Source organism: Gossypium arboreum, chromosome 8 (assembly GCF_025698485.1).
Source record: "Gossypium arboreum isolate Shixiya-1 chromosome 8, ASM2569848v2, whole genome shotgun sequence".
Lineage (NCBI taxonomy): Eukaryota > Viridiplantae > Streptophyta > Magnoliopsida > Malvales > Malvaceae > Gossypium > Gossypium arboreum.
In genome coordinates this window covers 55,454,310-55,477,484 of record NC_069077.1, presented here as the reverse complement: position 1 = coordinate 55,477,484, position 23,175 = coordinate 55,454,310, and the positions used below count along the sequence as shown (strand labels likewise).

General features: G+C 31.4%; 2 protein-coding genes and 1 long non-coding RNA gene across 7 annotated transcripts; 1 reads left to right on the top strand and 2 right to left on the bottom strand.

Moving 5' to 3' along the window:
- Window positions 1-1,033: 1,033 nt before the first annotated feature.
- Window positions 1,034-3,880, top strand: LOC108464875 (uncharacterized). Of its 3 annotated transcripts, none has more exons than XM_017765149.2 (6): window positions 1,034-1,148; window positions 1,270-1,445; window positions 1,525-2,367; window positions 2,559-2,670; window positions 3,348-3,443; window positions 3,537-3,880. In XM_017765149.2, the coding sequence occupies exons 2-6, from the start codon at window positions 1,387-1,389 to the stop codon at window positions 3,618-3,620; spliced, it is 1,194 nt and encodes a 397-aa protein (XP_017620638.1). In that variant the 5' UTR covers window positions 1,034-1,148; window positions 1,270-1,386; the 3' UTR covers window positions 3,621-3,880. The 3 variants fall into 3 exon arrangements, with proteins under 3 accessions (XP_017620638.1, XP_017620639.1, XP_017620640.1); XM_017765150.2 differs by having other exon boundaries at window positions 3,343-3,443; XM_017765151.2 differs by lacking the exon at window positions 2,559-2,670.
- Window positions 3,881-5,659: 1,779 nt separating this feature from the next.
- On the bottom strand, window positions 5,660-9,929 carry LOC108464876 (probable aquaporin NIP5-1). 3 transcript variants are annotated; one of them, XM_053017983.1, is made up of 5 exons: window positions 9,849-9,929; window positions 7,901-8,144; window positions 6,847-7,266; window positions 6,699-6,760; window positions 5,660-6,196 (listed from the first exon to the last, which is right to left on the bottom strand). In XM_053017983.1, the coding sequence occupies exons 2-5, from the start codon at window positions 8,117-8,119 to the stop codon at window positions 6,001-6,003; spliced, it is 897 nt and encodes a 298-aa protein (XP_052873943.1). In that variant the 5' UTR covers window positions 8,120-8,144; window positions 9,849-9,929; the 3' UTR covers window positions 5,660-6,000. The 3 variants fall into 3 exon arrangements, with proteins under 3 accessions (XP_052873943.1, XP_052873944.1, XP_017620643.1); XM_053017984.1 differs by having other exon boundaries at window positions 7,901-8,129; window positions 9,849-9,888; XM_017765154.2 differs by lacking the exon at window positions 9,849-9,929 and having other exon boundaries at window positions 7,901-8,879.
- Window positions 9,930-18,792: 8,863 nt separating this feature from the next.
- Window positions 18,793-19,666, bottom strand: LOC128279491 (uncharacterized). Its single transcript, XR_008269688.1, has 2 exons — window positions 19,395-19,666; window positions 18,793-19,121 (listed from the first exon to the last, which is right to left on the bottom strand). It is a non-coding gene; the product is annotated as an uncharacterized LOC128279491 (long non-coding RNA).
- Window positions 19,667-23,175: the final 3,509 nt, after the last annotated feature.

The window sequence follows — 23,175 nt, the reverse complement described above, 5'->3', positions numbered from 1 at the left end:
GTTTTATCCTTAAAAAATTATTTAGTTTATGTTTAATAAAATGAGATTTAAATTTTTGTAACATAATTATTCTACATCTATTTTATTTCAAAACATTATACCTTTTATCTTATAAATTGTATAAATTTATATTATTAATTAAATTGATATATATTATAAGGTTTAAGATTAAAATTAATATGTACAGTTTAACAGATTGACTCATGGACAACTTTAAGTGATGATATTTGGACAACTAATATTTATCTCGAATAGTTTTTAACGAAATATAAAAATATAAAAGATTCCATAATTAAAATTTTAATTTATAATTATAATTTAAATTAACTGATAAGATAATATATTTATATTCTAAAGAATTTAAAAACATGATTATTTAAACTTGACTTGTATAGAGCGATAATTCAAATTTTTGTCGAATATTCATTTTGACAGAATTCAAATTATGTGGTCTCCCATCCCAAAAACACAATTATTTAAAGTGGTGAATGTAATATATAACTTGAGTTTCTTATTTAACTAAAATTCCAACATTATTTAGCTTCACATGGATTTCAAATATTTATTTATATTTTCTCTGACGAATTTTTAAAATTTAATTTGTTCATTATTATGCTTTAACTATTAAATAATACAATTAACTCATATTATAAAAAAAAACTAGATTATGTTTCATCCCAACCAAAAAATAATATTTGATTCAAATGCCAAATTACAGTCCCACCCATTGCTGGTTCAGCGAAGACCTCATCAAATGGAACTGTTCCTATCATGGAAACTAGGAGGTAGAATTTAAAGGCAAAATGGATGGAGGACCATTTTTATAATTTCTATAATATTTTAATATTTCTTTCTACTGATCACCCAAACGACTGAATCAGTGAACCGCTGAAAAACTTAGGCACTAAAAAAACGTCAAGAAAAACTTTAAGGACTAAATTGAAAAGGATAGTATATTTTAGGGACTAAATAAGAAATTAATCCAAATCTCTTTCCCAGCTCTCATTCAAATTTTGAATTTTCCGTGTTTCCACATCCTTCCCCAACTCAAATCAAACAATACAAAACGCGCAACGTAGGAGGCAAATCGTCGGTGTCATTCTGATCACCTCTCACCTCTGCCTCCACTTCTCATTCTGCCTTTTGAGGTTAGCGTCTCGATTCCCATAACCGCATCTTTCTTTCAATTCCCATAACCGCATCTTTCTTTCATCATAGCGTCCGGTACCCAGTTTATTCGTTTCTTATTTTATTGCTATTATTCATCAGAAAACTTTCGATGACCGGAAGATTCAGATTTTCAACGAAACTTTAGAAAGAAATAAGTTACAAAAAAGACAAACCTTTGAAACTCTTCATCATTGAAGTCGTAGTGAGGTCTGGTCTATGGAATCTTCCGTTTGTCCCTTTTGTCACCTTAGCGTTCCCTCCTCAGAACTCCAATGGTGTGCTCTTTTTTCGACTTTTTTTCTAGTTCTATTTGTGATTTTGGATCAAAGTAATGGTAGTAATCATTTGATACAGGCACGCCAACAGTCACTTCGAGGATGAGGATAAGGAAGCTAATGACATGGAATTGGGTAATCAAATTCAAATTGCCTCTTCTTCAGGCTCCACTGACGTTGTTAGCATTTCTTCTTTGATTGGTTTACAAACAAGGAGCAATTTTTACCACGTCAAGGATGGTTTGATTTCCTTGCTGAGAAATTGTCTAGAACTAGAAGCTCGACACAACTCATCTGTAACCATATTGTCTGGCTACGTGGATCACTTCCAAAGTCTTCCGTCCGTCGATGTTGGTTGGGGTTGTGGATGGCGTAACATTCAAATGCTAAGCTCTCATTTGCTTGCTCACAGGAAGGAAGCTAGAAAAGTCCTGTTTGGTGAGTCAGGTTTTGTTCCTGATATCGCTTTCCTCCAGCGTTGGCTTGAGATTGCTTGGGAAAGTGGATTTGATCCACCTGGTGCCCAACATTTTAACTGCAAAATATATGGTACCAATCACAGGATTGGGACTACTGAATGTGCTTCTCTTTTTCGTTCATTTGGTCTTCGTGCTAGGGTGGTTGATTTTGGTCCTAAGGAATCTGAACTGCTCTATCTTTCTGTTCCTGGTTCTACTCTTGGACAACCAGTTAAGCAAAGGAATGCAGTTCGAGTTTCTGGACCTATGGATAAATATGTTCATCGCCAGCAGGGTTTGAATAAGGGAAGGCATTTTTGTCACTCTTTGCATAATGGGAAGAGTGATAATTCTAAAGGGAAAAGTGAAGGACCTCAGGTTCTGATTGATTGGGTGTGGAATTACTTTTCAGATAAAGGGTTAACCATTTCTGGCTCCAGTCAAGTTGTAGTGAGTGATAGAGCGTAAGTAACCATCAACATTGCTGGCTATACCTATATTTATTTATTTGACCTTCCTTTTTATTCTGAGGTGTGCATCAAAGGCATCTTATTGTGTTTCTATCCATATTTTGTCATAATTTTATTATGATACAGAAAGGTATGTTTCTTATTACATTCAATGATTCTGTCTTTACCTTAGCTTTTATGGGTAGGCCTTTATACTTCCAACACGATGGACATTCAAGAACAATCATTGGGATTCAGGTTAAACATCAAAAGAATGGGACAAATCAGTTCAATCTCTTGATTTTGGACCCTTCTGATGTGAGTACTACTCATGTAATTCCTTTTGTGGTCACTTGATGTGCTTAAAAGCTTGTAGACCTTGATAAATGACACCATTACTGAATATTTTACTGATTTAGTGCTTATGCATCATGATATTGTTACTTCACAGAAGTTTTGATGATAATTGTTCTCACTCTGTCTATCTTCAATTATTTGCTCGTGTATGTTTTTTAATAGTCTGGTTTGTATGCACATTCAGAGTTCCAGAGATAAAGTTTGCCATTTTTCTGTCTGATTAAAATATTTTGATTGACAGAAGTTGTATGGTATGATTATCAGAAAATAACTATTCGTTTCACAAACTCAGGCCAAAACATGACCACCTTGTTAAGACTTGGGCTTTTTCCCCTGTAGCTGTAGACTTCAAGCATGATCCACATGCTGATCAGATTTATTCTGTAATATGGGAGTTGAAATTTGGGAAAATGTTATCAGAAATAGTTCTTTTACCTGTGATTGATAAAATTGGAACTTGCAAGGGTGTCACTAACCATTTTTTTCCCTTATATTGCCAGAACGTAGTTCTTTTATGTATATGTGCGTGTGTGTGTGTGTGTGTGTGTGTGTGTGTGTGCTGCTGCATGCATATTCGTGTAGGTGATTGTGATGCAGCTAATGTTACATATCTTCCATAATCTTTTATACAAGTGCAGGGAACAGTTGCTTTGGAAAGGTCCCTTAAAACAACTGTGGGATGGCAGAAGCTTATAAAAAGAGGAGTCCACACCTTGAAGAAGCCACAATACCAGGTTATAACACAACACAATTGGTTAAATGATTTGACTTAATAAATGACTATCTTTTCATTTATTAGCTTATATTCTTCTTCATTTATTTTTCAGTTGTGCTATATTGATCCTGGAATTGCTAGCGGGGAGGAGCTCAATGAACTCAAAACAATTAATAGCATCTTCTTTGAATTGTAGAGAAATATAATCAAAGGAAAACCTTTTAAGTTGTTGTTGTTTTTCCATGAGCTGCTTTACATAAAAAAAAATTGAAAATTAACGTATACGTGCTTTTGTATGCTTTGATGTTTGTTGGCATCTCAAATTGTCATAATCTTGTATAAGCATTCCCCAGTGCTGCTAGTGATATTAGAGTTGGATGTCACTAAATCCCCAGTGTGGACCTCTATTATGATCCCCTGTCTGGACGGCAAGCATTGCTGGTCAAACTATCAAATTCCGGAGCTATATGCCATTTTAGACTGCACATTTAGCTTATTGTTTCCTATATGGGAAATATAGACTTTTCTGGTCAGTGGCTATTCCTTGGCCTCTTGCTTTCTTCCACTTGCAACTTGGGAACTCCTTTTCTGAACAATATATCTTCGTGATCAGGTAAAGCACATGAAAAATATGGTATGCTAGGCATTCCCTCAAAGCTGGCCACTCCTCTCGAGTCATCATGGGGTGAAGTGCCTGAAAGTCCTGTAAGTTAGTGCACAATCCTGTTAGTTTCAGAAGCCCAAATAGTTCCGATGTGCATATTGAGGGCTTTTTGACTTCCTCGTGGCCTGAGAAGTGCCATTTTCATCTTGGTTTCAACTTATAACATGAATCGTTGCTTTGCACTTGGAAGGTAAGCCTAGAAGAAATTACCGAGAAACAAAATGATAAGAATAATAAACAAGGATATGGAATATATTAGTACGTGGTTCAAACTGAATACTGCATTTATTACAAGAAGTTTACTCTTTAGAAAGATCAGAACTCAGAAAATCACGTTTATTTGTATTGTTGATAGGATCATGAATTCTTAGATTGGGGTAGTAAATGCTTTGGCAGTGGAGATAGGATCATGAATTCTTGGTTTGGATGCCATTAAAATGCTGTGTTTTCACAGTTGTAAGGATTAGGATGGACTGTCTCTTGGTTGCTGAGGGGACATAATTGCATGTGCACTTAAGTAGATCTGGTAAATGATGCCATGATATGATATCATTTAAGGTTATTAGCAGTGGAACTGCAGTAGGCTGAACCTTGTCAGTGGATTATATTACTAATTGCATAGTTTACTAAATCATAACACATAACATGGTTTATACATAGTATTCAAATCATAATGAAACCTGCCATAACTATTGCATGTAATACTTGCTTCTTTGTGGCATATAGCTATAGCACGAAGACGCTTATGGCTTTGCTTCAATAGCACAAATTTTGAGTTATCACTATTACCATATACCTTAACTATCATATAATCAAGAATATTCATCATTTAAAAAATTTTACTCCCAATACTTGCTCATTATCGACTAGTCATACGCTTAATGTTATAATCACAAGTTTCAAGCATACTTAAGATTATATTTTTCCAAGTTATCAAAAACACCTTTATCTCATTATGGATTAGACCAATTCAGTCACTGATCTATGCGTAAATGGTGCATCATAAAATAATTTTGCTCATCGTAAGTGTTTAGAAATCAGAGAAATCAACATCTAATAATCAAAAGTATTTACCTGCAATTTAAACAATCTTAGGTGCCTTTGGATGCCAAATATCCTCCAATCAGCCTAAACTTTCCTCAACAATCCTTTGGATTACAAACTTTCATTTAGTTTATTCCCTTTCCAACGCATTGGCTTTGATTTTTCTGACCGGAGCTTTAATCCAGTGAAACTTCACAACATTAGTCGGCATTTTTTTTTTTTTTTTTTACATTTCTGTTGTACCGCATGTTCACTTTTTCTATGCTGCATTTTTTTTATATAGTTTTTAAATAACTTTATAATTTAATATATATTTTATCAGATTTCAACATATATATTTTTGTTTTTATATTAAAAGTTTTTAAATTATTTGCTATTTTAAAATTATTTGCAATTTAAAATCGTTAGTTTATAATGTATACCATGCTTGGTAATAATAATTAATGGTCATTATTGATTTGATCACACTATGATGATAATTTGATCACAATGATGATGCTAAACGCCAGCTAGTTAAATGAACACTATTACACATAAACTTCATTATTCATATTACAGATCAGTAAGGAAATTACAAATCAAACCCAAGTTCCATAGTGGTACATGATTAAAACAGACAAAGCAAATCCCAAACAGAAAAGTGCAAAGCACAACATTATTCAAGCAAAGTACTGTAGGTCGTGGACTTAAGGTCACATCGCCTATTATTCCCAAAAGCTATCTTATCTTTACCCCACACAATCAAACAAACAAACAAACAACGATGTGTATGGTTTCATTTCATAGAGATACATTAGAAGAAGAAAAACAAACTTTTTTTGCCCCTTCCATTTTCAACGATGTCATAATTTCGTGGGCTCCAAATTACCTAGCGTCGAAAACTCCTGACCTGCCGTGGTGCGTCGACCTCATCTTCGCGGAGCTTCACCAAAGTGTAGGTGGCAGAACCGATCACAGCACCCAGTGTGGGCGCTATCAAGTAAATCCACAATGCCCTATAATTCCCTGCTGCTACAGCCGGCCCCAGTGTCCTCACCGGATTCATTGAACCCCCACTACTTGGCCTGCAACCCCAAAGGTCAACCACTCCTTTTTATTTTTATCACAATTATTGTCACCCACTTTTTATATATCTTCTAATATTTCTATCAAATGTCCATCCATGACAAGTTGCTACCTATGTTCCCAACTTGTCACTTCTGGTTCATGTGTACACACCACGTCTAATAATTTAATTCAGAATGTTTATTATCAACTCGGTTTACATTTTATTAAGATATCGGATATTATTTCAATGAGCATTAGTTGGCAAATAAGTCAGACTTCATTAAAATCCTCATTTTTTTGTCCTTAAACCAAAGTAAAGTTTAACAATAATATTTAAGAAACAAAAAAAGATGAGACTTATGAATTTATTATATTCATTTCTAAGCGTGCATCCCATTAACTTTTAAGGAAAAAAATTAAGTTCAGACGAAATATAGATTAAAAAAAAACCCTTAAAACATGGTAACAAGAAAAAGGAAATGGATAAGGGCGAAGAGAAGAAGCGAACAAATTACTCACCCAGCAACAAGAATGTTGAGCATTACAGTCGCCCCAACAGCTATTCCAGCCAGCTCTCCCACCTGTAAGGTTAACATGATCACTTTCAACATGGAAATCGATTTTCTTAAAAAGAAATGTTAAATTGACAGTGTAAAGACAAACATACGGCACGGGTGTCGGTGGCAACGGCGGTGACGACGAAGAGAAGATTAAAAGTAATGAGGAACTCGAGTGCGAAAGCTTGTCCATGGCTGACGGAGGGGACAGTAACGCCACCAGACATGAAGGGATGGAAGACCCCCTTTAGAGCGAAAGAAGCGCAAATAGAGGCCGAAACTTGAGCTGCTATGTAGGCTGGAACCTGAGTCCAGGGGAAGTGACGGCAGGCAGCAAATGCAATGGTGAGGGAAGGGTTAAGATGAGCCCCAGATATGTGTCCGGTGGATAAAATTATTATCATCACAGCCAGGCCTGCGCATGTGGCGTTTCCGAGCAATGTTTCGGCTCCCGAATACTTTTGGTTCACTATAGGTCCCGCTGTTGCCGCAAATATTAGGATAAAGGTTCCCACAAATTCTGCCCCCAGCTGCATAATATAATATAATATAATATAATATAAATCCATACATCATTCTAACTTGAGCTACTCAATGTCTAAACCAGCTCCATGGAGGAAGGTAATTATAACCAATTTGTCTCAGTATAAAATATATTTTTGTTTGATAAATTTTCTTAAAATTTGTTTTCAGAGAAGCAATTTCTTTATTTAACTATATTATCACTTAATCATAAACAATAGTAAAACTTAATTTGAAGGATTTAGACTTTATTTAATTTTAAAAATCATTATTAAAATAAAATTTTAATAGTAAATATATTAATAATTTATTTTATATATGTTATTAAATATAAATACGCATGTCTAATAATATTTTTATTTGGGGGAATAACTCATTACTCTGGAAGTCAAATTCATAAAAATAGTTTATACAAATATAAAAATCATTTTCACCCAAACAAAACGCATCTTATCGAATAATGGAAGTCAGCAAAAATGAAGGTTTTCTCTCCAGTGGCCCCATGCTTCGGCGTTTAAATAATGCAACTAAACGGTAGACACCTATTTGACGTAATAATCTCTTCAATTATATTACCATTTCTATTTAATAATAATTAAAAAAACTCTCAAGTGAAGTGAGAAAGAGAGGGCGGTGGCGCACCTTTCGGGTAAGGGATACGTCAGGTGCAGGGAAGTCGGTGAAGCATGTGTGAGGTTGACCCCACGTTGGGGCAGTCACCGGAAAGCATTTGCATCGAGGCATTGACTTCCGATCATATGACAGTGAATCCACCCTCATGGAATTGAATAGCGGTCCACCTGGCGTTCCCGGAGTTGCCGGTGCCGATGCCGTTGGGGTTGCGGTCTCCTCGTCGGGCATTTTTTTTCTTCTTCAATAAAACAATCTTTTTTTGGATTTTTTTTTTTTTTTTTTTGGGTTTAGAATTGATATTTGATTGTAGCTAAGAGAAACGACTCTTACATGATTTGACGGCTTTTATAAAGGTGTAGCTACACGATTCTTTTAATCTTAGCCACGATCACTAAGAATCAAGAACAATAATATTTAACAAATTCTATGGATACATTCTACCATATAACTACTGATCCTATACCTCTTTTTTCTTTTCTTTTTTTGGGGGTTTATAATTGAAGAGATGGAAACACTATATTACATGCTGTGCAGGCTTTTTTAAATGCTTGGCTAAGGAATAGGAGGGATGGAGGTAGCCAGATTACAAACTACAACTAGCTAGATAGATAAACGCAAAGCTTCAACCAGTTGCATAGAAACAAAATATCTGGGTTTTTTTTTTCTTTTTCTTTTGAATAGGATTTAAACAGGGAAAGTCGAAACTTACATGCTTGAAATGTTTTTATAAAGGTAGAATTAAGGAAGAGTGAAAACGATCCGATCCAGCTTCAAAATGAAAGACAACAGAAAGCTATAGAGCAAAGGCAAGTTGGTGATCAAATAAGAAGAATACAGTAAAAGAAGGCGAACCCAGAGTTTGGCGATTAGAGATGAAGAGGACGAGGGAATGAACTTAGTTGAGAGGGTGATGAATTGATGGGATAAATCATAAATGCAATTCACTACATATATATAACACAAATCGAGGCTGTCTAGGGTTTCATATTTTATATTTTTTCAGAAAAGTCAATGTACATACAATTATTTTGCTAGAGTCACTGCTCCCTTCAAATCACAGACTACCTCACCACCGTTAGATCGGATCTATAACACTAGATAAAGTTAGGTCAAATCCTGTCATGAGACCTGTACTTTGTTTAAGTTATAGATTTAGTACTTGTATTTTAGTTTAATTATTTTCAGAATTTGAAAATTTTAGTTCCAATCAAATAATAACTATTAAATTTATTAAGTTAAGTTATGTTATTTTTAAATTTTGATGTGTCAAACATATTATCGCATTGTAATGTTATATTTGTTTGTTATTTTTACATATTACTTACAAAAAACTAATTAATAAATTTAACGATAGTTGTTTACATTAATACTAAAATTTTGAAATTAAAAATATAGCCACTAAGAATGATTCAATTAGTGAACGTGGACTAAATCTATAAGTTTACGCATAGTACAAATCTAATGACATAATTTAACCAAACAAATTAACTGTTACCATTAGATTAGGACTAAAATTTTAAATTTCGAAAAGTATAAGAACTAAAATTTATGAAATTAAAGTACAGGTACTAATCCACAATTTATACAAATTAAAGTATAAAGTATAATAGCAAAAGCTGACAACTTAAGTTTCTAACTCAAAATTCACATAACTTTAAACTCAGTTAACCATTTTTTATTCCGTTTTCACCAGAATACTCACTACTTCACAAGCTATCGTTTGACATAACTTTAAACAAAGTGACTAAGGTTTTCTTCCTCCCCTTTATTTTGGCTGAAACTTACTATAACATTATCTAGCTATTTTTGTTTTGTTTTTACACTTCTAACAAGTAAGAAAACGTCTCTTAATCATTTTTCATCCAAAAACTTATAAAATAAAAAAATCTATTGGTACATACATGTAAAACAGGCTTTAGAGATTTAAAATCTATGAAAATTTTGAAGAAAAACATACCTTATACGGAGAAAATATGATGTAAAAATTCTTTTTTTCTTCTTTTCTTGTTAGGCACCAATACGAAGAGAAAGATGATAAAAGTCTCGTCATCTTTTCTTTTGTTTTTATATATTATGATATTACTTATAAATATTATTATTTTAAGTAAAATAACAAAATATCATTCAAAAGTCATAATGAGTAATTTAACTTCTTCAAGAACAATTTATCTTTGTTTTTATCAAGAATAAATAATACTATAAAAATATTGGAGGGGCCTACTTATATTTTTAGGAGGACTATAATATATATACAAAAGGGAAAATTGTAAAAATCTTAAACCTTAGGGAGATTGGGAGTTGCATAGTAAATATTAGAAAGGAGTAAATTGAAAAGAAATAAAGTTTGGCCCCCTGGGACTCCGCAGACACGTGAGGGGGTTAAAACTAATTTGGTTATATGAGTTTTGTTTTGGTGATGTATATTTGGTACTAAAACTTTATATAATTTTTATGAGTGCATGTTAATGCATTTTTATGTCGGTGTATCATACATATTTATACGCTAATAATTGGTTTTAGATGTTCACGTTCATATCTTTTTTTCATGTTATTTTCGTGTCATGTCTCAATTTTGACCTTTTTTCTTTTGTGTTTTATATAAATTTTGTACTTCATAATTCATAACGTATTGCGTATAATTTTTCATTATGATTTTAATTTTTTAGTGTGTAAAGTATTATAAATTTATATATTTCTTTTTCCACATATTCCATTCATTCCATAATATATTCATTTATTTAAGAATTAAACCAATATTATATTCAATTAAAAATTTAATCCGATTGCTTAATTTTAATGGAATGATTCATGATTTTGAGTTGCAAAAGTAATATGTTATATATATGAGAGATTGGGTCCAAATTATCAAAAATAAATAAATTTTAGAGGGTAATTGAAGTATTGCATGGTGAAGAAAAAAGAAAAGACAAAAATGTGTTTTTAATAATTGGCATTATGTACTTATATGAGTTTTAAAGGTTTATAGTTTTTTCAACCTTTTGACATAATATTTTTAGTATTACATTTAGTTATTTTATGCTGTTTTGGTTCTTAAACTTTAAAAATTTTCATTTTGAGCACTAACATTTGAATTGTTCCTATTTTGGTTATTCATTGTTAAGTTGATATCTGGGTAGCCATATTCTAACCAATATAATAATACATTTAGTCTTCTATATTTGCATATTCTATAAATTTGATTCTAATTCTAAATAATTCAATAAATTTAACCTTTCATATTTATAAATTCTATCAGTTATCCTCAAACTTCCTAACCAAAGCTTTTAGTTTTTAAATGCAGACACATTCCACATCTATTTTATATTTTATATTTTAAAATAATATTATATATATATATATATATATTATATTTTTAAAATTTTATTTTCAATTATTTTTAATGGTGTTTAGTTAATTTCTAGCACTAATTTATTAAAAATATAAAAAAGGGTTATGTACGGAATTAGATAATTTTAACCATAAATAAAACAATTAATAGATGTGAAATGCCTCTATTTTAAAAGCTAAAAGCTTTGGTTAGGAAGTTTTAGGACCAAACTGATAGAATTTGTAAATCTAAAGGGCTAAATTTATTAAATTATTTAGAATTAAGATCAAATTAATAGAATATGTAAGTATTGAGGATTAAATGTGTTATTATATTGGTTAGAAAAAAAGACTTTCCGTTATCAATTTAACAGCGGGTAACCAAAATAGAAACAAATTCAAACGTTAGTGTTTAAATTAAAAAAAATTTAAATGACTAAAATAAATACATAAACATAATTGAGTGGCCATTTATATAATTTCACTCTAATTTTTAATATTGTATGTATATGGTATAGTCATGTTGCTCTAGAATTGTCAAAGTCCAATTAATCTTATTAAAATAATTCTTAATATCCATTTTTGGGTCATAAATGTATTCAAGGTGTTATATATTTATGACGCATTAATAATTAAATTTGTGTATATTTTAGAACATTCATGCATCCATTTGGTGTTTTAATTATTTTATCATATCACACAATTTGGAAAATATTGAAAATGTTTTAATTATTTTATCATATTAAATTGGGTTTAAATTTATTCAAAATTGAAAATTGACAATTTTAAAAAGCTAAATTATAATTTCACATCTAATAATATTTCATCAATTAACGGTAAAAGTATCACAAAAATCATATATTATATTTTTATTTTTCTACTGAAAATGAGTAAATTAGTTCATTTACGGTATATAAGTGAGCAAAGTAGCCGTTATTAAAATTTGGTGTTTAAAGATAAGGTATAATAATAAATTTATCCATTAATCTTTACACATTTATTTAATTTGATCCCTACTCTTTTATTGGAAATAAATTAGAAAATTGTGAAACTAATAAGACTAAAGGGTCAAAAGGCCTTAACAATTAATTAATTAAGCCCTTTTAATATTTAAAATTGTTTTAAAAATCATAAAATTATAAAAAAAGTTATAAAAATTAAAATTAAAATTTTTCTTAAAAATAACAATAAAAGAGTAGGCCAAATTTTTAAAAATCCTATAACCATGGGTTGGATTGTTATTTTAATAAATTTTTTATAATTTTAAAATTTTTATAAATTCATTTTATAAATTTTGTTTGTAATTTTATGATTTTTAAAATAATTTTAAATTTTAAAAGGGTTTAATTGAATTTTTAAAATTTTTTCCTAAGTCCTTTTGACTCTTTAATTGAAAAATTTTCTAATTTTTTACTTCTAATAAAAGAATAAGGGTCAAATTGAAAAATGAATAAAGGTTGAAAGTTATATTTGTTATTATACGTCATAGGGACTGTTAATTTATGTATATTTCGAATAGAATGACTAAAATAGTACTAAAGGGTTTGTGTGGTAATTTTACCCAACTTAACAAAAAAATTTCAATGCAAACACCTGGCGTCGTGATAGCTCTTTGGCTAAAGTAACAGGAGGGTTGGGTGGCAGACGTACTATAGGCGTCCGATATTGTGTTTTGATGGATGGTTTTTTGGTCAACGCCTGTGATACAGACATCCCTCACATGCATTGACACGACATCAATTTTATTTTATTAATTGCACTACCCGCCCAATCATGATACTAAAGTAATAAACAAGCATCTCCGGTCCAAGCCAAATTAAACCACAGCCACCCATCTTAAAGGATCCAATAATAATAATAGAAAAAAGAAAACGTATTTAAATCCCCCTCTCGTCAATCTACAGAACAAATATTATCACTAAAGCTTTGTACCTCATCATTACATTAAGATCACAATGTCTGAAAACCAACCGAATTAAGGCAAAGCCGTGGAGGCCTAGTTGCCCATACCAACCCTTGGAATCATTCACCTTCACTCATGCATTGTTGTTTTAGGTACAACAAATGTAAGTTCCGGGGCATAATTGTGTTTAAAATTCTGAACCCCATGAACACGACATTCCAACAAAGGCAGCGCAGAACCAAACCCTAACACCTATGTACGTACTTGAAACAAAACATTAAAATAGGGTAAATATTGGCTTAGAATATTTCTTTTTAAAATGATTTGCAGTAATATTGATTTTTTTGCAATGTGCACATGTAGGAAGGTTGGACATCAGAATTAGCGCCGCCGGTGAGCCTCCATCCCACGAAAGTTATAGCTTTTCTTTTTGAGAATACCAAAGTTATAGTTAATGAATACTTTATTTAAACCTGCCAATAAAGTCATATTAAGGAACTCTTTAGGATTAAATAAAGCATCAATTTACTTCTTTTTTTATAATGATTCCATACCACCACTGTAGTGGAGATTATGCCCCCAGTTCTGTTCTTTCTGCATTATGTGTGGGCTTTATGCAATACCTACATCCTTATTTATTCTTTCCTTTAAATAATTTTCATATTTTTTCATTTAAAAATATTGGTCTCCCTGTTTAATTTTGCTATTAGAGTTAACAATCTCCAAGGTAAAGTCATTATTTTATCTCTTTTAACATTTACATTTTTTTGTTAACTTGGTCTTTACCTTCTAAAATTACATAATTTTTTTTTCATGTTTTAAATAAAAACATATAATTTTAAAAATAAAAAATATATATACTTAGGGTGAGTAAAATATGACTCGATTCCAAAATTTCGATAAAAATTTAAATTTTGAATTAAATAGTTTGAGTTATTTGAGTTAATCAAGTTATTCGGATCAGTTTGAATAAAAATAATTTTTTCAGTTTAACTTGAATATGAATTACACAATTCGAGTTATTCAAAATCCGAATAAGAAAGGGTAAAACTACATTTTTTAATAAATGTTTACCTTTTCTAAAATTAAAAGTCAAAACTATTAAGTTTAAAGAAAAAACTACGTTGTTTTGATAAATATTTACTCATTAAGTTAAAAGACAAAATCATAATATTGTTTATATAGTTAAATAATCTTGTACTTTGTCTACTAGTTAAATAATTGGTCTATATAAATGCAAGACCTATTGATTAGGTTATTCCCTAGGAGCTTAGCTGACACAGCCTGAGGATTGGTATACCTCCCAACCCATCGGATCATTCACCTCTTTGACTGACTTTCTAAATTTGTCCGAAGGTTTTTCTTTCACACAGAAAGCCAAGTCAACTTCTCTCAACTGCAAGCGCGACCACTCATCAAGGCAGACATAAGAAGCTAAACTATTTCCAAGGGAGACTGGGTCTGCTATGCCCCTTCATTGAGTATAAATAATAGGATTCTTAACTCGACTTGAAATTTTTTGACTTGATTCGATTCGATTAAAAAAAATTCAAATTGAGTTCAGTTGCTAAAATAAGATTTGTCAACTCGACTAACTCGAAAACTTTTTACTCGATTCAACTCGACTCGATCGAATACTCACCTCGAGAATTGGTTGGTGTACCGGTTTGGCGAGAGGTAAAAAATCAGTTGATCCGTGAATTGGTACGAATTAATTGAACTAAGCTAAAAAATTAGTTGAACCAATTTCGAACTGGTCTAACCAATTGGTTTCTAGAACAATCAATTCAACTGGTTCAAAGTAAATAAATTACTAAAAATCAAAAATAAAAATATTAAAATATTATAAAAATTACTTCAATTTTCAGTCTAACTAATTTTTAGGTCAGTTTAACCAATTCATATTATCAGTAAGTCTGCTATTTTTAAAATATTTTAGTCCTCAACATTTATATTTTTTATCAATTTGATCTATACCCAAGTACCTCACTTTAAAAAAGTAGTTTTTTTAATTTAAAAAAACATTATTTTTAAGGAAAAACATAAAAAAGTTAAAAGTTATAATTTTTAAAAGATAAAAAAATATGAAAAAATAAAAAATCTTTAAAATTAAAAATAAAAATATTTTCTTTAAAATATATAAAAAATTCTAAAATTCAATATTATTGAAACCGAACCAGACTAATTGGATTAAGAACCAATTGGGGGTATCATTCAGGTGAGAGATAAAAACTGTTAACTCACTAACAATATTATTGGTTGAATCGGGCTAAAAAACTAATTGGACTGATTTTTATAGTTTATAATATTTTTTTTATTTTTGATTTTTAATCATTTATTTGCTTTGAACTGATTGAACCCATCGTTTTGGGAACTAACTGGTCAGACCAGATAGAAATCTGTTCAACTGTCGGTTTATCCGATTTTTTAGCTCGGTTTTATTCGCGAGTCAACTGTTTTTTTATCTCTCAATGGATCGATACCCTAGATAATTCTTAGTCTAATAACCTTTGACACTATTAACTTTAATCGTAAAATTAGAGTGAAGGACCAAAAATTTTAAATAAAAAAGAATATAGAAAGTAAATGTCTCAAAGTTAAAAAGAGTATAAAGAGGTTTGAGGTAATTAAACCTATTGTTTTAAAAAGCAGAGGGAATAAGCGGAGAATACTTGACCGACAACGTCACAGGCACCTGCTTAGTTAACTTGGCAGCATCAAACAAGTATATTTATTTTAGGTGTGATTAAAATTTAATCAGAAACTTCAAAGGGATTGTTAATTTGTCTGTAGTAGCCTTGTGAACTGGGATTTGATGGATCATCCACCACTTTGCGGACAAAACGCAGTGGAGCTCCTTTTTGGTTTACGGTTTTAATGATGAATTTTGAAACTCAACCCAACTCCAGATATCCACCTCTTCTTTTTTGCCTCCCCTTTCTTCAATTTCATCCGCTACTTTACTCCAATTTATGTCTATTTCAGAATACAAGTGAGTTTTATAAAGTAGGGTTAACTGCACCAATTTTAAAAATTATAAAATAATCACTAAATTATTTAAATAATAATAATTTAAAATTATTAAACTGCTAAAATCACTTTTGTATAGCACTGCCTATATTATTATTATTATTATTTTGTTATTAGTTTAAATGATGATTTGAGTATAAATTATTTATACAAGATAGAAACAAAAGCCAACTATCCATCCAAAAACAAAATGGACCAACAGTTGATTTCTAAATATCATTTCTAAGATTACTTTTTGTGACTAGTTTTCGTATTAATGGTTAGCACATTGCCTATGTTATATTCAATTGGGAAATTCAAAAGCACCTTTATTTTTTAATTTCACAAAATTGCCCAAAGCATTATTATTACATATTATATTAGTGAGGTTAAGTGCGAAAGTTCTTGCAGATTGTGGAGTAATGATGGCATGTGATGTGAGTGGGTTTGACTTGATACTTTCAAACAAGCTTCCTTTACTTTTTGGTATTTAGAGTGATACTTTTGTGCCACAAATTTTGGGTTCCTGACGTGATTGTTGAGTAGAGAAGAGGATAAACAAGAGCCATTCTTTCCATTAATTCTTTTCTTCCCTTACTCATCATTTAGCTTTCCAGGCCAATAGCCATGGGCAGGGCCTAGCTAGCTACCTCCAACCTTTTTGTTTAGTAAAATGACACCAGCTATATGCAACAACAGGGGACATCACTACTGGAATCTTCTCCCCCGCTTCACTTTTACAGTTTAAACACATGCCTTTAAAACAGATTCTTCAGCCATGGACACACCCTTTCTTTTTACTTTTTTATTATTTATTAATTTTCTACTCTAAATTTTAAAGTTACTCAATTACCTTTGTTAAAAGTTTACAAGTCTAAAGATCAAAATTTACACCAAAACAAAAAAAGAGAAGTGAGCATTTCAATTTATTATTAGAACAACACCAAAACCAGCGCAAAACCAGCTACATTAATTATAATACAATATACATTAGCACTCACGAGTTCCATGTATGGATATAGAATGATCTCAAATGCACTTTAATGGAAGTTTCTGCCCCTCGTATATATCACAATTCACCAAGAGGAACAAGTCTATGATTGATGCGTGTATATGCAGCAAGATGAGCGTTTTCAGCGGTACGATCCGCATGCAAAGCTCCTTAATTGAATGAGTTAGATTTACTTAATGGGATGTCAACGGGGTGGAGTTGCATGCAAAGATTTCTGTATCTCTTATTCTCAAACTTCATTTTAATTTAAAATCAAATCTCAGAACTTGGATTCTAAGAACTCTGCATAATTATTTTACGATACCTAAGCTGGGTTTAAGGATAGTGGAGTAGCACATGTAGAGGGGGTAAGAATATATGTAAGAAATCGTAGTAAAAAAAAGGAGGAGGAATTTAAATGGCATAGCAATTCCTTATGTGACTCAAGGCCATAAGCCAATCCAACTAACACTTTTTTTTTAAGTTATTTATTTGGCGGATGATATAATTCTACATACCTAAATCACAGATGTACCAACTCTTCATAGCCAGCAAATTTTTGAGGGTCCAAAAGGGAGCCACCTCCACCAACTTTTATTTTGTGTTTCAAAACTTTTTTTTTTCTCATTATGTGCACTTTTTAAAATTTAAATTTATTTTTTTATCGTTATAGAAAAGGGAAAGGATTGTATGAAACAGTGATGCCACGTCATCTATATCCCTTTCCAATAGTTTTATGCCACATCGTTACTTTTATCTTGAATTTCAGGATTTTATCCTGAAAAAAATCAAATCCAAATTAAAATACTAAAATTTAGAATAAGAATACTGATGTGGCATAAAACTATTGAAAATGGATACAGATGACGTGGCGTCACTATTTCATACAATCCTTTCTCTATAGAAAAAGGCTGATAAGTTTGTTTAAAACTTTTGAATCTTTATTATCTTCCTGAAAAAAAAATTGTGTAGTGCTAAAGGTCTCGATACCAAATGGGGATTATTATGCTAATAGTTTGTTATTATTTATTTAATTTGTTAGGCTCAAAAATATTAAGAGGGGTAATTTTAATACAGTTTTACGTTTGTTTATCGCATGGCACGTCTCTATCTACTGAGTAGAAAGAATCTTTTAGGACTCTGTTTGGTAGATCTCGTTTTTTAGGGTTTCTTCTCCTTTTTTCTTTTGTTGTTTTTGTTTAGTTCTACCATTGGAGTTTTGTTTCGTTCGGTTGGGGTAAACAAATGGAAAATAAGTTGGCTGATCTGCATATCGATGAGGAGGAAAAGGAAGTTTTAGGGATAGAGGAGATTGCAGGAGATCATGAACCAGTGTATGATCTGTGTTTAGTTGGCTGTTTCATTACTGCTAGTGTTGTGCATTTTCCTGCAGTGCATAACACTCTTGCGAATCTATGGCACCTGTTGGGAGGCATTGAAATTTTAGATCTAGGGGAAAAAGATTCTCATTTAGATTTTTTCATTAGGTTGATATTGAAAGGGTCATAAAGGGAGCACCTTGGACATTCAATAACCACTATTGGTTTTTCATTGTTTGGTAGGGATTGAGGAGCGTCCGAGAGTGCCATTGATCTACTCGTTCTTTTGGGTTCAAGTTCACGGACTACCATCTGGTTTCTATTCGGAAGCCATTGTGAAGTAGTTGGGGGATTTCATTGGAATCTTTGAAGTATATGATTATTGTAAGGCCCAAATTTTGCTCGGGGCCCAATAAAACCAAACCTAATTTCAACCTTAGCCCGAGCCCAAATAAAAAAAATCCAAAAAAAATAATAAAACAGTCCAATTAATAATACATGGCCCAAATTAAAACCCCCATCAGCCCACAACCTAAACTAACCCTACCAGCCCACTATCTAAAAAATTTTCAGCAGACTACAAACTCAACCCCCAAGCAGCACTCCAGACAGGATCCCCGTATACCCCGTTCCATGTTTTCGCCCATGTTTCACGCCCCTCGTTCTCCACAACTTCAACACCTGCAATTGGAGCAAAGAAATAGGTAGAAAATGTATGGTGTTTGGCTATAAAGCCTTCAATTTTTCATAGTAAAAGGGGGGATCAAAAAATTGTATCACTCACGTATTTTTCAAGGAATCAAACAAAAAACACACAGAAGGTTGATCTCCGATTTTGTTCTCTTTATTTTCGTTTTTCGTTTTCTTGCTTCTTTAATATTTCTTTTATTTTTTATACAAATCTATTAAAAAAAGATACAAAAAAAAATAAAAGGAAAGAGGAAGGATTCTCACCAGATCTGGCCCCGTCGCCGCGTTATCGGAGCCTTCCCCTCCGTTCGGCGTGGTTGAGTCTAAAAAGGGGGTTGAACCCTTGTCTTTTTGTTTTTGGAACTAGCCTCCAACAAGTAAAAAAGGGGAGAGCTAAAGGAGCCCATTTTGGTGTATCGCCGGCCACCGAGTGTGGTGGTGGCGCGGCGGTTGAAGGGCGGCAATGATGGGTTTCTTTGAAACCCTAGCAGAAAATAAAAGAGAAGGGAAAGGGGAGAGAGCAGGGAAACTCTCTGTTTTTTGTTTAAAGTTGGGGAAGGTGGTAATGGAATAATAAAATAAAAAAAATAAAAAGGGAAAGTTGGTAATGGAATAAAAAGGAAAGTTGGTAATGAAATAAAAAAGGAAAGTTTTTTTTGGTTTAAATGATGATGATGAAACGGCCTGTTTGGTGGAGTGGGGTGTGCATTATCCTTAAATGAGAGATTTGCTAGATTAGTCCTTCTCCTTTGCAACTCTATTCGACTGTGCCCCATTTTCTTTTCTTTTGTTTTTTTAATTTAGCTCTTAGATTTCGTTTGGGTTACATCTGGTCCTTCAAACACTGCGCATAAAAGGCTAGGAATATTTTCCACTAGTCCTCGTTGTTTCAGCGTGATTCATTTCGATCCTTGATGGCCTTCTTTTCATTATTTACAATATGAGTCCTCTTCCCTTACATGTATCTCATTTTAGCTCAAATTCTAACTTTTAATTTATCCCTTAAAGTTCATTTCATTTTATTTTTGGTTCATTGATCATTTAATCTTGTTTATTTTTCATTTTTTATTATTTTCAATATTTTGGTTTTATTTTTATTTTCTTTAGTATTTTATTTACTTGTTCTTTTTAAATTCAACCCTTATATTTTATTTTACTTTTATATTTATTAATTTACCTATATTTTACGCCTTAGACTTCATTTTTTATGTTAATTCAAATTCTTTTAGTTTCCATTTTGTTTTTTCTTTATTTTTATTTCACCATTGTTTTGTACTATTCTTTTGCCTTTATTTTTACATTCATGGCTTATTACAACTGCTCATTGTATTATTACTATTAATATCCTTATCACGTTGTCCTTTTGCTCCATCAATATTATTTGTTATTTTTTCTTATTTGTTCTATTTATTTTATTTTCATTTATAATTTCAAACTAAATTGTTTTATTTATTATCTTGTTCATCTACTTATTTCTTTATTTCTTTAACTTTTTATACTAAAAAGTTCATTTATTTATGTTTTTAGATGCTCTTCGATTTTACTATTATTATTATTATTATTATTATTATTATTATTATATATTTCATGTATACACATTTAAATATTATATCATACCCCATATTATGCATACATATTAACAAAATACTGTATATGTATTTTTTATAAATATTATATTTATATATTTTTATATATTATATATTGTGTACATGCTTTGAGTATTATCATGTGTTCATTTTGATATATGTATATATCTATGTAATATCATTAATATCTTTTTATTATTTTTTAGCATGCATATACTATGTAAATATTTCAAAGATTGCATTTTTATTATGTATATATTTTTCAATATGGGTACATTTTTATATTATGTGTATATATCTTTTAATATTGCATTTTATTGTTATGCATATACCTTAATACTACATCATTTATACATTATTATTTCTCATACTATCTTATGTTTATGTTTTTTTTAAACTATGCCATGTATATACAAGTACTATATATCTATTTATATAGTTATTAATAGTTGTTTTTTTTATGATTATTTCTAATATGTATGTATTGTGTATTTACCTCTAATACTATATATATTGTATATTCTTACCATTATCTTTGCTATATTTATTATTATTATTAATCTTTATTATTTGACATATTATTGTTATCACTTTTTCTTTCTTACTATCATTGCATTATTATTATTATTATTATTATTATTATTATTATTATTATTATTATTATTATTATCATTGTTTGTGTTATTTATTTATTTACGTATATATCATTTACTTAAGTTTTATTTTACTTTTCGTTATATTTGATCTGTGATTATTTCGTGTGTTAGCTAATTTTTGTTAGTCTCGTCTCTTATTTTATTTTATATTAATGCATCTATTATGCTCATGTATATTATCCCGTTTTTTTATTTTATTTCGATTTACAAGTATCACTTTATGATTTCTAATTCTCTAAATCTAATTCAAGTTAAATTAGTGTATTCCAAGCCGGTTTATAATTATTCGTTTAAAAATTCTTTAAAACGGAGACGATGTTCGATGTTTAGCAATTCGGGGAATCGTGCCCTATCGTGCTGGGTTGCAATTTCTTGTTTGCCCAAAATAATCGGATGTCTCTTCAGAATTTCGTTCATGTTTTCTTAAAAAATTTTAAAACGAAGGAAATGTTCGACGTTCGGCAATTCGGGGAATCGTGCCCTATCGTGCTGGGTTGCAATTTCTCGTTTGTGCAAAATAATCGAATATCCCTTTAGAATTTCATTCACGTTTTCCAAAGCGAGACAATGTTCAACGTTTGGAAATTCGAAGAACCGTGCCCTACCGTGTTGGGTTTCGATTCTCTCGTTGGACTAAATAATTGGGCATCCTTTTGCGATTTTCAACATATAAATTTTTGAAGTCAAAATTCATCATGTTTTCGAGGGCTTAAAGGATCATGTCCTTTCGTGCTGGATGTGATGCTATATTCCTCTTAGGCAAGAGAATTTTGATGACTAACTTGAGTTACTCAAATGTTATAAAAAAGGAATCACATTTCAAAAACATTTTTTAAAGCTTAGACATAAGGACAGTACTTAATCGATTTGGTACCAATTTTGGACGTAATGAGGGTGATAATCCTTTCTCACACGTAACCGACTCCCGAACCTTTTTCTCAAAATTTCGTAGACCAAAATCATTGTTTTAGTAAACCAAAATGTTTTATTAAAACAACCCAAATTTCTAGGTGATCCGATCACACCTAAACAAGAAAAGATTGGTGGCGACTCCATTTTCGCTTTCCGAAAAGTCGATCTATTATTTTTAAATCGAAATAAAAAAAATGGTTTCGACAGCTTGGCGACTCCGCTGGGGACAATAAGAGAGTCAAGCCTCAAAATTGATTATTTTCTATCCTTTTGTCGAAAATTTAAAATTTGGTTTTTAATAGATGATCCTTTTACTTCATTTGTTTTGGTTCAAGTCCTATAGAATACTTTTGCATTGTATTGCATGACCGTTGTGGTCACACCTTTTAAGTGGGAGTGAGAAACTATGCTTTCGTGAGGTTTTCACCTCCGCATGGGCTAGGGGATCGCTTCCGGAATACATCCGTACTTATGTCTTCGTGAGGTTTTCACCTCCGCTTGGGCATAAGGAAATGTATTCCCCTGAACTGAACTTGGTCCATATGATCCTATAATGGGTGAGGACCGAGGAATCTGCTGGTTCGGGTACCTTATCTCTAGAACTAAACCGCATATAGTAAACCTTAGGAACCATCCTTGGATGAAGCCGCGTCGAGCCTTAGTACTTACCCGTATATGCGTCATAATTATCATTTATGTGCTTGCATTCTATCGCTATTATTTGACACTAACCGGTGTTTTGTTTGGTTTTGTCTTTTTTGCATAACATTGCATACTAAAGGAGGCGTTAATCTGTACTCAATTAATAAGTTAGAAAATTTGACATGGAGAATGAATTTCTTAGTAAAGTCTAGGATAATGCGGCCGTTCGTGCATGGTCGGAGAGGCTGC

Coding starts and splice junctions, on each gene's coding strand:
- LOC108464876 (XM_053017983.1), bottom strand. CDS start 8,119: ATGCCCGACGAGGAGACCGCAACCCCAACGGCATCGGCACCGGCAACT. Junction 6,761..6,846: donor TTGCCACCGACACCCGTGCC/GTATGTTTGTCT, acceptor TTAACCTTACAG/GTGGGAGAGCTGGCTGGAAT. Junction 6,197..6,698: donor CTCAACATTCTTGTTGCTGG/GTGAGTAATTTG, acceptor TTGGGGTTGCAG/GCCAAGTAGTGGGGGTTCAA.
- LOC108464875 (XM_017765149.2), top strand. CDS start 1,387: ATGGAATCTTCCGTTTGTCCCTTTTGTCACCTTAGCGTTCCCTCCTCA. Junction 2,368..2,558: donor GTTGTAGTGAGTGATAGAGC/GTAAGTAACCAT, acceptor TTTTATGGGTAG/GCCTTTATACTTCCAACACG. Junction 3,444..3,536: donor TGAAGAAGCCACAATACCAG/GTTATAACACAA, acceptor TTTATTTTTCAG/TTGTGCTATATTGATCCTGG.